The sequence below is a fragment of the Ptychodera flava genome, chromosome 1, assembly GCF_041260155.1.
Source record: "Ptychodera flava strain L36383 chromosome 1, AS_Pfla_20210202, whole genome shotgun sequence".
NCBI classification, from domain to species: domain Eukaryota; kingdom Metazoa; phylum Hemichordata; class Enteropneusta; family Ptychoderidae; genus Ptychodera; species Ptychodera flava.
Genome location: NC_091928.1, coordinates 35,817,019 through 35,832,518, shown reverse-complemented (window position 1 = coordinate 35,832,518; position 15,500 = coordinate 35,817,019). Strand labels below are relative to the sequence as shown.

Sequence of the window (15,500 nt, the reverse complement as noted above, 5' to 3'; positions counted from 1 at the left end):
ATTCATAACCGACGTGTCATTATGTTGAGAGCTTTGATTGAAGGCATATTGGCAACAACCTGTTGAGTTTCAACCATGGAGAGTGAGTGTACTAAATCAAGCTGTGTTACTTGTCTTTCCTGTGAATTTTTTCACGTATTCTTTATTTTCTGGGAGGCGTACTTTTTTTCTAATTGCCTCGCAATTGTAATACAGTGCAGAAATTCAACCGTCCTTCAGTGACGGGGAGTTCAAACATGACTGTTTGTTTACATTTAATACTGAATGGAATTGACTATGGTCTTGTGTTTCGTAACAAATGATCGGTCACAAAGATTTTATATCAAATATTTGCATAAATATAAGAACAGTGGTAAAGGTCAACGTAGGGAACGGCTGCGAAGTGTCTTTAACACGCATGACAACGAAGGTGTTGTCACTTGCAGGCAGGTGGCGGTGACAGCGCAAGACCAGCTTACTTCTCCAGTCTCTTCTCCAGTCTCTCGGTTCACAACTTTTCCAGCCTGATAACAATGGACGTCGACATGGATTGGTTCTGCGGGGAAAACTCGACAGACTTTGATTACTTTCAGTGGGACCTAGACAGTACTGTCTATAATATGTGCTTTGTGGACCTGTTGAGTGCGGGCATTCAGACCGTTTTCCTTGTCTTAACGTCCCTCCTGCTTCTAATCGTCGGGTGTTGCACAAGCTTTCGCCGGTACTCGTCCAAGACCCTCATACAGTTTCCCGGCCACGACATACGATGGGTCGTCTTCTTTGTGCTATGGGTCGTACTCCTAGCCGGCCTGGCGGAAGGCATCGTCACGGACCTGACTAGGCACGCTGGCTCGACCCAGCCACACCTGTACGTTCCCGCCATCGCTTCCTTCGTCACCTTGCCAGTGGCCATGGTGTACTACCACCACATGGAGTGCTGGCAGCTCCCCCATATGAGCTGGCTTTTACTCCTCTACTGGGTTGCGGCTGCAGGCGGGGAAGCGGTCAAAACTGTGGACATGATAGACCAGGGTCTGGATTATACCATTCTAAGGCTCGATGTCGCAATCGCATCGCTAGTACTCTATACCATAAACATACTTGTAGAATTGACAATAATCTTCACCAAGGTAAGCAGTTGTCTTCATTACAAGCACATGTACATTGTCCAATACCTGTGGTTTGTGTATCGAGAATCACGCACAGGGAACAGTCGCCTGCTGACATTTCATATTTTATGACGTTTTTGTTTCACAGCTCAAGCCTCGAAAGTTGTGCGCACTGCAGCGTCATCTGTCAATATCGCAAGGGCGTTACTGTCCGTCCGAACCACTAATACGATTAATGAAATACGAATACACTCTTTGGGTTTCAATTCTAGACAATTTTTAAGAATTTTATGATATGTGGGAGCTAAGTGTTGCAGTTCTTATAGCTTAAATTAGCAATATGGCATTGTGCTCACAGGTATATGACACACGTCACATGCTATCCATAAAAAATCCCAGTACAAAGTCCATTTATCTGTTTATTACCAACCAAATCATTTATAACTCTGACCTTACGAACTGTGACATGTTTATAAACAGCCATTTGGAATTATATAATAAAAATGACTTGCTTTTCATTATGTCTAAAGCACACAAAATGAAATCTGCATGCCAAAGTTTACAAAAATATTTTTCTTTTTCGATTAGAGTTAGTTCAGACACTAACTAGTTTTCTGAAGTCACCTGTAGGTTACTTGCCTAAAAAACAACATAAAACTGTTGAAGGGTGATCTTTGAGTTCCCTCTCACTAGAAAGTCTCACGTGAGTTGAACCCCTACTAAAGTTACTGTATTATGACGTTTCTGACGAAGATACCTGACTCTTGGTTCATTTCCAAAGTAACACTAAGCGCATGCGTGACACAATCGACGGTTCAAGATAATGTCCCATTGATTGAGGCACGTGTGTGCGACGCCAAGGCAATGTGACTTTGGGACAATCGCCAATTCCAGCATGACTCGGCGATGACGCTGCATATTTTATATCTTGAAATCAGGCGATGACAATACAGTCTGGTATGGCAGAATAGAACCATCGCAAATAAAAATCAATTCAAGTTCAAACTCGTAAACATAATGTAGACAGATTAATTTCTGATGCTGCATATTTTGTATTATTTAACTGATTGATTGATTAATAAACTAAACTGCTAAGTTCTATGTCAAAAGAGCTTCCATAATAGATTTGATACAAACATGGAACTCAGTCAGCACAGACCATCACATTTTAGTTTCACTTCAATATTTAGCAAAGTTTTTATTTTTCGTAGTTCGAAGTAATTCTTCGTCTTAAAGAGCAGATTTTATCACTATTTAATTTTCCCACCGACAAGACTCGGGATATGCCCTAATTAGCTAATTTATGTATAATAAACATGACGCAGCTTGGGATATATACAAAAGTATTTACTACCACAATTGGACCCTGCGCTACTGAATAAAATCTCCCGACGCAAATCAAATCGTGCTCGATGGGTGCCCCGCCATCTAGGCGCTGCTATTGGCGGACTACCATCCACTCATGAATGCGTTTTCTTATCAAAATCGGTGCGATGCCCCCTGCCATGATTGAAACCCCCGACAGTATGAATATAATTCACTCCAAGAAAGACCCCTTGTGTACCAGGATCGTGAATTTATAGTATGACGATACAACGTTCACAGCAAAGCATATCAGTGTATGGAATTTCGTGTAAAATAACAACCAAACACCTAACATCACAACTTTTGAAGACTAACCTGCCGGCAAATTGTACAGATATATAATTATGTATAATTATGTGTCACAGACTTCATACCCGGTATACTATGATACCTCACCTCTGATATCAGCAAACCCAATTCGAAATTGTTTTCGCTTGTGTCTATCAGGCAAGCAACAATAAAGCGTCACGTGTGCAGCAAGGCCAAAATTTACCCATTGTATGCAGATGGGTAGGTAAACTAAGTTATGAAGTTAGCCTTGTCGTCATCACTTGAAATACCCTTCAACCTTTCGAAATCAAGAAAAAAACCAGGGGTCATCACACAAACTTTGGTACTAGGGAAGTAAAGTAGCTGGTATTTACCGGTATTTGAAATTCAAAATGGCCGCCAGTCCTGCGTAAACTCTAAAAGAAAAATTCAGTTTTCTATTTTCATGAAAATTAGGGGGTGAAAACCTTATTTACACAGTGAACTTCAAAATAACACCCCCCAACTTTGGCAAGTGATTGACCAAAAAATTACTGTAAAAGTTTGAGAGTCCAAATAGCTGTTCTCAAGGCCCCTTCTACCTTAAAAAGGCCAATCTGGTCGTGTAGCATGCAGGATAAATTTAGTTCCTTACGTCACATTTGTTTGTCTACAAAATATAAGATATCAAGCCATTGTAGCTAGTCATTGCTGTTCATTTTATTACGTAATGCACAACGCGTACTACATTGAGTCCTTTATCAAAATCGTGTGCTTCGTAGGAAAACAGGCGAAAACTGGCCAAAAATTGCTGTAAGGCTCCAATTGATTGTTCATATACTTTGCAAACTTCTTGAGTAGTGAGACTAATAAGTTACCTTCATTCTTAAGGTAAATGAGTCATCAAAAACATGATCGATATCAGTCGACTAAAAATTACGTAACCGTTATCTTTGACCGATAGAACCCCAGGGCCCGTCAGCGTTATATCATGACATAGCATTAATCCACACTCTATGACATTTCCAACTATTCTCGCGCGTTTGGTACACATATCTTTGGGGGTTTTAGTCAGCTAGGTTCGGATTTACCGAGGAAACCTCAGCCTTTAATTTGTTAAAACTGTATGCGAATCTTACACAGTTCCGTGTGGTTCAATACAAAGCGGTCGCCGTGGTATGTATCGAAAAGGGGGAAGCTAGGAAAGGATATGGCCGCTATATGGCCCCTTTTTTGCGTACTACGGCGGCCGATGAGTATCGAATCACACGTAACTGTGGAATCTTAACATTTATGAAACACTGGGAGTAGATCCTTGGAAGTTATCGAAAATTTGAGGGCGGTACTCAATACGTGCATGAAGTAGCGTAATTAACACCAGCTTGCCCAGTTGCAAGCCCCCCCCCCCCCCGAGAGTAACCCTAGTTCCGTGTTGTTAAACCAGGCCGGCAGGGTACTTTACTCAGTGGATGGAGAGACTTTGCATTAACGAATGTGGTAGATACACTATGAACTTAGCTCTGTTGTTATGCATTTTACAGACCACCGTAATGTAAATACGCACCCACTTCGTCATGTATGGCTCGATCGAAGGTTACCGTTATTTTTTGGAAGTAAATGTCGCGTGAACAGGCTATCAAACCTGGTCTCATTTTATTTTCTGTAGCATTAATCAAGCATGCTAAATAATAAATGGCTTCATTGTCAAATCTCCTTAAGGCCACTTAAAGAAAATTCTTTGTTTGCCGTCCTTGGATTTTTGAAAAAACCTAAATGCCAGCCAGGGAAAAAACAAACAGACAAAAAACACAAGTGCACATAAGCTCAATTCTAATTTTGTTTCTTTTAGAAAAATGATATCTTTATTTGTAATAGTGTTAACATTGTGTTTGTTTTCTTAATTTTCTCTGAAAACCTATCAGCACGCGGACGGCAAACAAAGAATTTTATTTATCGTCCGTTTTGTTTTGATGTATATCTAATATGGATACCCGACGCTATGTCGCTTTGCTGTTGTATCTGTCAGTGACATTATACATAATATACGCAACACACAAACTTTCAGATATGTGGTTGTTGTGGTTACGAGGAACCGATTCCTCACAGGGATTTGAGGAAGAATGATATGTATTTCTATCACGAATACGTCAACCTGCCGTCCAGGATAAGTTTCTGGTGGCTGAACTGGTTGTTGAAGACGGGTTACGAGAAAGACCTGGAGTTACCGGACCTTGGAAAATTATCCGAAGACGAGGGGGCGAAGCACCACTACGAACTGTTCAGCAAAGCTTATGAAAAGGAGAAGGTAAGAGTGCGCATGCGTGACGATCTTGTAATGATATATTACCCGTAGCCGAATTCAACAGAATGTAGAACACGCTGACCATAACATTATTTTGTTACCATGTAAAGTAGATCGATGGAGGAATAAATCAAAATTAAATCAATTATGTTATTACCCCTACCTCGCCCTGTATGACATGACAGCTGCAATAAATACAGTAAACGTTTAGTTTATCAAAAAGAATACAAATTTCCCGACCAACAGTTCCCGACTGTTCAGTTTTGAAACTTGTCACACTTCCTCAGTATATTATAGCAATTGCTTTTAACTTCAATTTCATGTAAAACTACCGTAAAACGTATCGAAAGGAGCAATAGTACGCATTCGAAACAAACAGTCTGAAAATGATTTCTCATTTCTGTTAGAGGTGACACTTTTTAGTCTCCGACACACTTCAGAAACTTATATCTTGGCTTCCATGTTTGACACACACGGGATCTGATATTGCCCACTTGGTCTGTGCGTCTGTTTGTTCGCCCTGGAAAATAATTTTCCGGAAATAGATCATCAGATGCAACCAAAATTTGCTGTATAGGTTACCCAGTATGAAAAAAAACGTACGAGAGTTTGGTTGGCCATAGGCTTGTATAATGTCTGCTATTTTGCTTAATATTGAATTTGGGAATCTATTGACAACGACCGTCCTGAATTCGATAAATGTATTTGTGGCTTCGTCTATTGATGACGTCATTCAGATGCTATCTATGGACTTGGTCTTGAACCTTGAATATTTATATTTTTAAATATTTTACTAAAGTTTTGGTCACAATATTTTTCCCTCGTATGAAAGCTTTTCAATTTAGTGTAAATATATCGAAGGGTGCCTTCAATCTAACCGCTTCAGCATAAATGATGGTGAAGTTTAAATTTTTATCTGTAAACGTTTGGGCCACATTTATCGGTTTTCTTCAAAGAATCCAATATTTCGATACACGGATGATTCTCTGTCGGAATTTAAAATCTTTTTAAAACATTTTTATCTCTCAATCTAGATTAGGGCCGAAAAGAAGGGCCAAGTTCCTTCAATATGGCGGACGTTTATGACAGCGTATGGGAAAGTGATGGCCTGGGCCGGGCTGTTGAAGTTTGTAGGCGACAGCCTGGGCTTTATTAGTCCCGTTGCCCTTGGCGGTGTGGTATCCTATGCCACTGTACAATACTATGGATCTCCTGACAGCTCTACAGAACACGTGAGTATTTGTTGCCCTATTGGCGTCGTGCATCCTTCATACGGTTGAATTTTAGCAGATACAACAAGGTGTCAATATTTGTAAGCAAAGGTGGCAAGGACCAGAAGAAGAGACAATAGTCGTGTGGCAATGGCTTTTGACCCTTTGATCTCTGGCGTATGGTAACGTGCCATGAGGGCATTGCCCTCCACACAGGATTCTAAGGCAAATTGCAGGTATCAGACCAAATGAGATCGACCGTAGAACGCGATACTGTGCAAACAGTGTGTCAATAAAAACAATTAAACTCCCGCGGCGCTGCTCGTAACACAGCACATTGTGCTCAAAGCACTTTTTGCAAAGAATGCTTCGATTTTTACGCTCCCATATATGCATATGTATATATGCAAATGGAAGGTATTCGTATAAGGTGGCAAAATGGCGTCTGTGTGTATGTATGTAAGTATGTATGTATGTCTGTTAGTCCGTCCACATCAAAAACTCCTAAACCGTAGCACCTACTGTCTTAGTATTTGGTGTACAGGTGCACCTAGGGGTGGAGATGTGAATTTGTTCAAATAAACTTGTCAGTGCCAAAAATATGCATATGAGAGGGAAAAAGGAAAAATCCTGCAAATGGCTAATACTCAGTAAGCATTGGTCAAATTTAGTTGAAACTTGGTATGCAGATTTCTTTAGGTATTCCAAATTATGTGTGCAAAAATTGGGATGAAATTTGCATGTTTGTATTTTTAGGGTATTTTTTCCATTTTTAGTCAAAAAATCTTGTTCTCTGAAATCGCTCGTCTGATTGCTATGAAACTTAATATTCATGTTCCTCAGGATGACCTAAGTCATGCTTGTACAAATTGTATTGATATTTGTCATATTTGTAATTTTGGGGCAATTTTCCCAATTTTTGATAAAAAGATTTTTAATCCAAAAACTGCTGATTTGATATCTTTGATACATGTATTTGGTATACAGGTATCTAAGATTAATCTCAATGTAATGTATTGAAAGTATGTTGAAAACTGGCAATTTTTTTTTTATTTTGGGGGCAATTTTTGCCTTTTTTGGTCAAAAATTTTTCTCCTAAAACTTCTGATCTGGTAGCTTTGATATCTAGTGTACAGGTTCCTAGGGTTTATGTTAATTAGATATATTTAAAATTAGGATGAAATCTGCAATTTTGTCTTTTGGGGGGCAATTTTTCTCATTTTTGGTCAAAAAATTTGTTTCTCAAAATTTACCAGTCTGATTGCTTTGATATTTAGTAAACCGGTCCTTAGGGTTTTTGTTAATAAGATATATTGAAATTAAGTTGAAATCCGGAATTTTGAATTTTGGGGCAACTTTGCGAAACTTTCAGTTTTACTGGGATATCTTTCATTTTGTATTTTTAAGATTTTTTTTGTAATTTTATACCTACTGGAACTAAGAGTATATAATGTGGTGATTTAGTAAGCATTTGATATGGTAAACTGTATTTGGTGTTGAAATGCGTAAAAAAATCCTGGCAGATTTTGAAAAAATTCCAAACAAATGCCAATAAAAAATTCAGCCAGAGAAGGTTTGACAAAAAGAAAAGGTGGGAGAGTGGGGAAAAAAGAATGTACAATGGATCGGATAAAAAAGATAATGTACCTCATCGATCTTCCAGACACCATCCCTTATCAAATGGTCCACCCCGATGTATTTTTGTGCACAATTAACCATGCAGTGTATTTTAGTTTAAGATGTCAAGTTAGGTAAGGATTTGAAAGGAATAGTCAAGTTCACCACAGTTTAACTTTATCTCTTGTGTCATCATCCTTGTGTAATTGGTTAAGTTTGTAAGTTTGTTCCAGATGTGGATGTACCAGCTGTTCTGGAAGAAAACAATGTTTACTTTTCCTGTAGGGTTTCTGAGTTGATGATGTATGTTGAAATTTCTCCATGTATCTGGTGTATGGCAAAGTGTAAACATTGGTTGCATGTTATGTATTTAGTCTATGTCAAATATTGTAAATGAAAAATCAAGAACAGTTTACTGTGTGCTTGTAAAAGATAACATATTTGTCAATACATAAACTGCCTTGCAGATTGATTGTCTTAAATATTATTACAGAAGTAGAAAAGGAAAAGAAACTAATCAAATTGCTGTAACATATTCACTCTCAGTGCCTGTATAAGCCTATCCTTATTTTATCATTACATTCAGCTGTTTGTTATATCTTTATCACTCTCCATGGGCCAAGGCACACTTGGGGTCAATGTCATCACTCTGTGCCAGTCTGTGTATGTCAGTCTGTCTGTCTGTATATGTATGTCCGTGTTTCATACAATTGTTGACTTGTTTTGATAACTATATGGGAGCGAACAGTGATATTGTCACTATTTTTATATGAATTTGTTGACCCAAGATTGAAATGTTGGAAGGGTTCAGCTTTCGGTATGACACGGTTTTGTGGAGGGACCGTGGGTATGATATGTAGTCGTAAGAAGTGTACATTTATGCAAATTTATGTAAATCACCCGATTTTCTAGTTCTTTTTTTTCGGTGTTCAAAATATCAAAAAATTTAATGCCACTCTTGTCGGTTAAATGTTTTGAAGTTTTCATATGAAGCTACTACTGTAAAATAAAAAGACAATTTTGTTCGGCAACAAGGTTTACATTTTGAATAAGAGTCATTATAATTTAGCTTATCTTGATTTTAATAACTTTTTTTCATGACAGGCTTTCAATCCCTGCCATTTCAAAAAGATAATAGCTAATGCAAAGCAAAATTGTCATTTTTAGCTCATATTTGGTTTTGTATATAAATATCAAAAAGAGCTTATGTGATGAGTCGGTGACGTCTGTATGTCTGTATATTTGTGGGTATGTATGTGCGGATGTATGTCCGTCACACACAAAGGCTCCCATACCGCCAGAGCTACCATCTCAGTATTTGGTGTACAGGTAGATGCAGGGGTTGAGATGTGAATTTGTTCAAATGAACACATCAGTGTCAAAAATGTGCAAATGAGGTAAGAAAAAGTGAAATCCTGCAAATGTGCAGGAGTGATGGCATGCCAGTAAGAAACAGGCCAACTCCACTGATCTTGAGTCATTTTCTGTCATTGTTTATGAACTGTTACATATTAACAGACCTGCTGAAACCATAGACAGTAGAAGGGGGAAGACCGTCTATACTCAAACTAAGAGGGGCTTGTTTCTGCTATGCATGTTGCTAAAGTTGACCTCCAGTACCTAAAGTTTCAGACCTTAATTACTTTTGTCATTCTTGTTTTTCTGGTTGTACTGTGCAGAAATCATTGTCAAAACATCAACGTAGAATTTTCCTCCCCTGAACAGATAGAAACAACATTTATTGTTGATCATTGGTAACCCATACTGGTATATACCAATTCTGATCAAATTTGAGCGACACCCTATAATTGCGGTATTTTTCTATATTTACTCTAGTTTCAAATGATATACTAAATTTCACGAAGTAGTATCAAGCTTTTGTCTTAAATTTTATAATTAATATAAAAATTGATATTTTCTACCCAAAATATATACCTCTTCATTCTTCGAGTGAATTCTCGAACATTTATAGTATGGAGGGGGGGAGGGGTTATGTCAGCTTAAGTAAGAAGTATTGCCTTGAAAAGATTTGTGTGTTAAGTTCAACGCCATCTTAAATCACAATTGTCATGGTAATTTAAGACATGATGATACCATAACCTTAAAACGCCTGGAAAACGTCAAATCGTTTTCCTCAAAGTGTTAGCATGGCCACATCATAGATGTTAAGGTTTGATTTCTCACGGTTGGCCGCATCCGTGGAAACTAGAAACACCGGAAATATTTTGCTGCCATGGCAACAGAGACAGTAGATGAGAGCAACTGACCTTTGTTGATTCATTTTATTAGTCCCCACGGACACACGTCCGGGGGACTTATACGTTTGGTCATGTCCGTCGTGCGTGCGTGTGCGTGCGTGCGTGTGTGCGTGCGTCCGTCCGTTCACACAGATATCTCAGAGATGCAAGAAGCGATTTCATTCAAACTTGGTACAAGGATTACTTCATATGTCATACAGATGCACGTCGATTTGTTTTGGGATACGATCCAATATGGCCGCCAGGCGGCCATTTTATTACGATTTTTTCATGTACAGAGCCATAACTCAGACATGTTTCAACCAATTTTATTCAAAGTTGGTACAAGGACATTGACCAATGTCATAGATATGCACGTCAATTTGTTTTGTGATACGATCCAATATGGCCGCCAGGCGGCCATTTTATTACGATTTTTTCATGTACAGAGCCACAACTCAGACATGTTTCAACCGATTTTATTCAACGTTGCTACAAGGACATTGACCAATTTCATAGATATGCACGTCGATTTGTTTTGTGATACAATCCAATATGGCCGCTAGGCGGCCATTTATTACAATTTTTTCATATACAGAGGCATAACTCAGGCATATCTCAACCGATTTTATTCAAAGTTGGTACAAGGACATTGACCAATGTCATAGATATGCACGTCAATTTGTTTTGTGATACGATCCAATATGGCTGCTGTGTGGCCATTTTGTTACGATTTTTTCATATACAGAGGCATAACTCAGGCATATCTCAACCGATTTTATTCAAAGTTGGTACAAGGACATTGACCTATGTCATACATATGTACGTCGATTTTTTATGTGATACGATCCAATATGGTTGCTAGGCAGCCATTTTATTACGATGTTTTCATGTACAGAGCCATAACTCAGACATATTTCCACCAGTATCATTCAAAGTTGACATTGACCTATTTCATACATATGCTCGTCAATTTGTTTCACGTCATGTAGCAGTAACATGTCAATTACTGAAGTTTCGTAAGTAGGCTGATATGTCAAGAAATATGTACTGCATCAAATTCATGAAACTTTATACAGATGTTAACCGATGTTAAGCTCACATTGCTTTAACATTGAAAAAGACATTTATCAGTGTCATTTTAATTAATTTGTAATTGCATAAGTAATGAACTTTCCTAATTAGGGTGATATAGCCACAAATTAATACAACGTCAAATGTGATGAAACTTGATACAGATGTTGATCTCATAGTGTTGTAAATACTGCATCAAACTTTATGAAATATGGTACCAGTGATAATCTGTTAAGTGTTAGAATTGTATGCAAAATGTTTTGCAACATCCTGTTGATTAATTCCTAGTTGACTCATTTTATGAACTTTAGGATGGTGGCCTACATTGGTTTTATGTTTTCATCACCATGGAACTCATTCTTGGCCATTGAGCGCCATCTGTATCAAAGTATTTTTATCACAGACCTAATTAATGAAGAGGACTCTATCCTCTCTGAGGACATGTAATCAAAGTACCCATTATTTACAAGTGGGGACTGTGTCATCAACGATGCTTATTTTTAGGAAGATCCCTTTGTTACCATCACTGAATTCTTCACCAATGGGTTTGTTCTGGTGGCCGTCATGTTCCTGGCGTCAGCAGCGAGACTAGCCACTTTACAGTATCACTACTTTCTCGTCATCCGCGAGAGTGTCCACGCCAGGGCGGCAATACAGGTATTGTAAACCGTCACTTCTCAGTAGTTGAAATTTTAAATGCTTCACGAAATACACCATTCATCCGAAATCAATTTGCAGCGTTATCAAATCACATAGCTGTATTCTCTCACGTGCCCAAACAAAATTTATAACTTAAAAGATGAAGTAGTTTTAAATTGGCACTCTCACTTGGTTACATTTTTAAAGTGCATTTTTTTAATGCCAACGGTCGATATTTGAAGTGGCGACTGCGCGCGGATCACGAGATATCGATAAAAACATGTCCTCAAAAAAGTAAAAGTTTGAATTCCGGTGGCCCACCTAAATTCAGCTCCCGAACATCGAACGTTCGGCACTGGGGCCATTGTCAACTAAGCTATGGAGTACGAATCTACGCTTCCGCTGCTTTATGCCACAGTAATACCACTCGCGTCGGTGATCGGTCATGCCCCCTGGGGGAAAGCCGAGTCTTACTGACTCTGAGAAAAAACGGAAAACAAAGTTTGATTCCACCAGAATTCGCATAGGTGACTAGCACAGTTACGTGCGTTTGATACATAGTGGCCGCCCAGTGGCATGCATGGACGCATACCACGCGCGCGACGTACTGTGTGGCAGACGACAAAATGTAGTCATCGGAGGCGGCTAATATTTGACACGTAAAAACTGATGTTTATGTGGTATTAGTTAAAAATATAGTACAACTGATTTAGAATAATGAAAACGACAAAAAGTAAGGAGTTTTACAAAACTTACCTGAGGTAATGGCATAATGCTGTATATAAAGTCTTTGCAGTGGGAAGTAAATTAATTGCGTCGTTCGAACTTATTGTAGACTCCCTAGAATATCGTCAATCAGCACAACAACAAACCTTCGGGGGATTTCGGGTCAAAATCAGAAACGATCGTAAAACTTCGGGATGTGAAAAATACGCTCGGGAAATGACATGTTTTTATCGATATCTCGCGATCCGCGCGCAGTCGCCACGTCAAATATCGACCATTGGCATTTAAAAAATGTGTTTTAAAAATGTTACCAAGTGGGAGTGCCTCTTTAAAGTTTATCATTGCCAAAGTGCTAGTATTCAGGTATAGTATATGTAAAATAAAATAAATATAATAAATGCAAAATTAAATACATTTTGTTTGCATATTCTGATAAGATATTCAATGTTATGTCTATGTTTATATTTGATATTTGAATATTAAATTAGTTTAGTGTTTACTTATTTTATTTGTGTTATGACTGAATTTTTGAATTACATCTTTATGACCTTAATTTAACACTTGCCATGTGTTTTTTTTTCGACGTGAAGACATTTCTTGTTTGACATATATTTATTTGAAACTAGCCCCTGCCGATATGCAGATATGCAGCAGCTGGGAAGATTACATCCGATTGGTAGACTGTCACTATTTGCACCAACTTAAGGAGTCTGAAACTAAGGCTATTGTGTAACTGATTGGTAGTTTGGAAATGCTTCGATAAGAGCGATTAGTTTCAGTCAACCAATGGGCTAATACCTTGTGAGACGCTGCACATTAACCCCAAATAGGCTTTAGGCACGTTTAGGATGCAACATTGGATGTTGGGAGGGGTGCCAAAGAGAAGGTGTGCATGTGCCCGACAGTCCCATCAAAGTGGTATAATTCTTTCTATAGAGCGTCACTGCTGCTTGTAGTGTGCATGAAACAGATTTGTCTTACAAAATACTATAAATCACCCTCTCACGTATCATTTCCTTGCAGACCTTTGTCTACGAGAAATCTTTGCACCTGTCCAGCTGGACGATATCGAGTGGTGAGATGACGATGGGACAGATAACCAACCATATGTCAGTCGACGCTAACACCCTTCTGTACTTCTTCCAAACCGTTCATTACATTTGGTCGGTGCCTTACCAGGTAAGGCGGACGACGGCAGGCATACATGTTGTCATACAGAGAGTAGTCAATAATGGCGCCGGGGGTGTTCAGTAAGAAGCCGAAAATATTTTCGGAACAGAACTGTGCAAATTGAAATCAAATTGTGACTGTAACTGATTAGGATTGTATGATTTATGTATGGAAAGGGGAAAATGCACATCGGATTCAGTGTTCACTAAAACTTTGAACACAGTTGCTTGACGTTTTGACGTCAGAAAAAGAAAAATCCCTCTCTTCCCAAGCTGGTCTTTTCCTTGCATGAAGAAGACGTTCAGTATATTTGAATTCAATGTACAAACAAAAACCAGAAGAGAAAATTAAAAATGAAGTGTTTACAATTGCGCATGACTTATGCACTTTTTACTTTGGTCTGCCATAAATGTCTCCTTGAATGTACCCAAATTGATATGGTAGCAATATACTGACGTGGCCCACACACACTCTGATGTTTGTTTTTCGATGTCATAAAATGTCTGTAACTAAATATTCAGTGAACTCAAAAACCACAGTAAAGTATTGTATAATTCTTAATTGATGTGCTTTAGCATCACATCATACCATCATGATTATGATCGACTGATATCATATTTCAGATCGCCGTCATATTATTGCTTTTGTACCTGGAGTTGGGATACGCCGCGCTGATTGGCTCATCGGTGATTCTGTTAACTGCGCCGATACAAGCTGTCATTGGTACCGCCATGTCAAGGGTGCAGAAAGGAACCTTGGTAAGTTCATTTGGGATAACTCATATTTGCAAAAAACAATGCCGTTTTAATAGTTTGAACAGGAGCCAGAAGTAATACATTAGTCGATTATTTTGATCAATTTTTTACAGTTCTTTTCTCATCTACTTCTTGTTGGAGCTTACTTTAGAGTTCTTAGAGTAAGAGCAATTTTCATCGTCTTAGTTGTTTAAAATTCGAGATGTTTATTTTTTCCCCAAAGAGTATAGCGGCTGTAATGAATTTCAGTTTTCAGTAAAACGTAACGTTATAGTAACAAGATTGGAACTAATTTGGCATAATTGGACGGTGAAGTAATGTTGGTTTAATTTGCAAATGTTAACTCGTCTGCTTTCCAGGGTACCTACAAATTTTGAGAAATTTGAAAAACATGAAGATCGAAAAACATAAAGATCCAATTATCCCAAATTAGTTCCGATCGTGTTAATAGGTAATGTGCTTGTCTCGTACAAAATTTTGCACAGTGACCTCAAATGTTCTCCCTGCAGTTGGTGAGAGAATGTTTGAAAGTTTCATCGAGGAGAGTTTTAGCAATAGCTTATCTTTCAATTTCGAGGCACATACTACATCAAGGCGAAAGATATGATGAGACACTTGGTCACCCGTTCCAATTGTACCCCTAAACATCATGACTTCAATCGCTGGGCATAGAAGCCGCTCAATAGGCACCAACAGGTACAAAGATCGAGAAATTTACCACATCACTTTATATATTCTCAAACTTCAGAAATATTCTGATGACCGTCTTAAGAAATCAAATGAGTTGCTACAAGGAATGAAACTGTTGAAGCTGTATGGATGGGAAGAGATTTTTTGTTCGGCAATTCAAGAAGTTCGTCTGAAAGAAATAAAGAAAATGTTCCGCGGCGGAATGCTGATGGTTGCTACAAGTAAGAGTGTCTCCCCTGTATATCACCCTGTACATCACCCTGTTTATCAGCCGGTTTGTCCATCAACAAATCTATCTACCTAGTACCTACCTTGACCGACCTACCTACCTACCGATACATACCGCGACTGATCTGACAGCCTGTCCATCTGTCTGT

At 38.5% G+C, this 15,500-nt stretch overlaps 1 protein-coding gene across 1 annotated transcript in view; it reads left to right on the top strand.

Annotated features, from left to right (window-relative positions):
• Positions 1–365: 365 nt before the first annotated feature.
• The window catches only part of LOC139136161 (ATP-binding cassette sub-family C member 9-like), a 34,241-nt gene continuing 19,106 nt past the window's right edge, over positions 366–15,500 (top strand). The window contains exons 1-7 of the mRNA XM_070703915.1: positions 366–1,109; positions 4,768–5,007; positions 6,039–6,236; positions 11,648–11,800; positions 13,532–13,687; positions 14,302–14,436; positions 15,182–15,344. Coding sequence (XP_070560016.1) covers positions 513–1,109; positions 4,768–5,007; positions 6,039–6,236; positions 11,648–11,800; positions 13,532–13,687; positions 14,302–14,436; positions 15,182–15,344 — 1,642 coding nt within the window. The 5' untranslated portion in view covers positions 366–512. The remainder of the gene's footprint in view (positions 1,110–4,767; positions 5,008–6,038; positions 6,237–11,647; positions 11,801–13,531; positions 13,688–14,301; positions 14,437–15,181; positions 15,345–15,500) is intronic.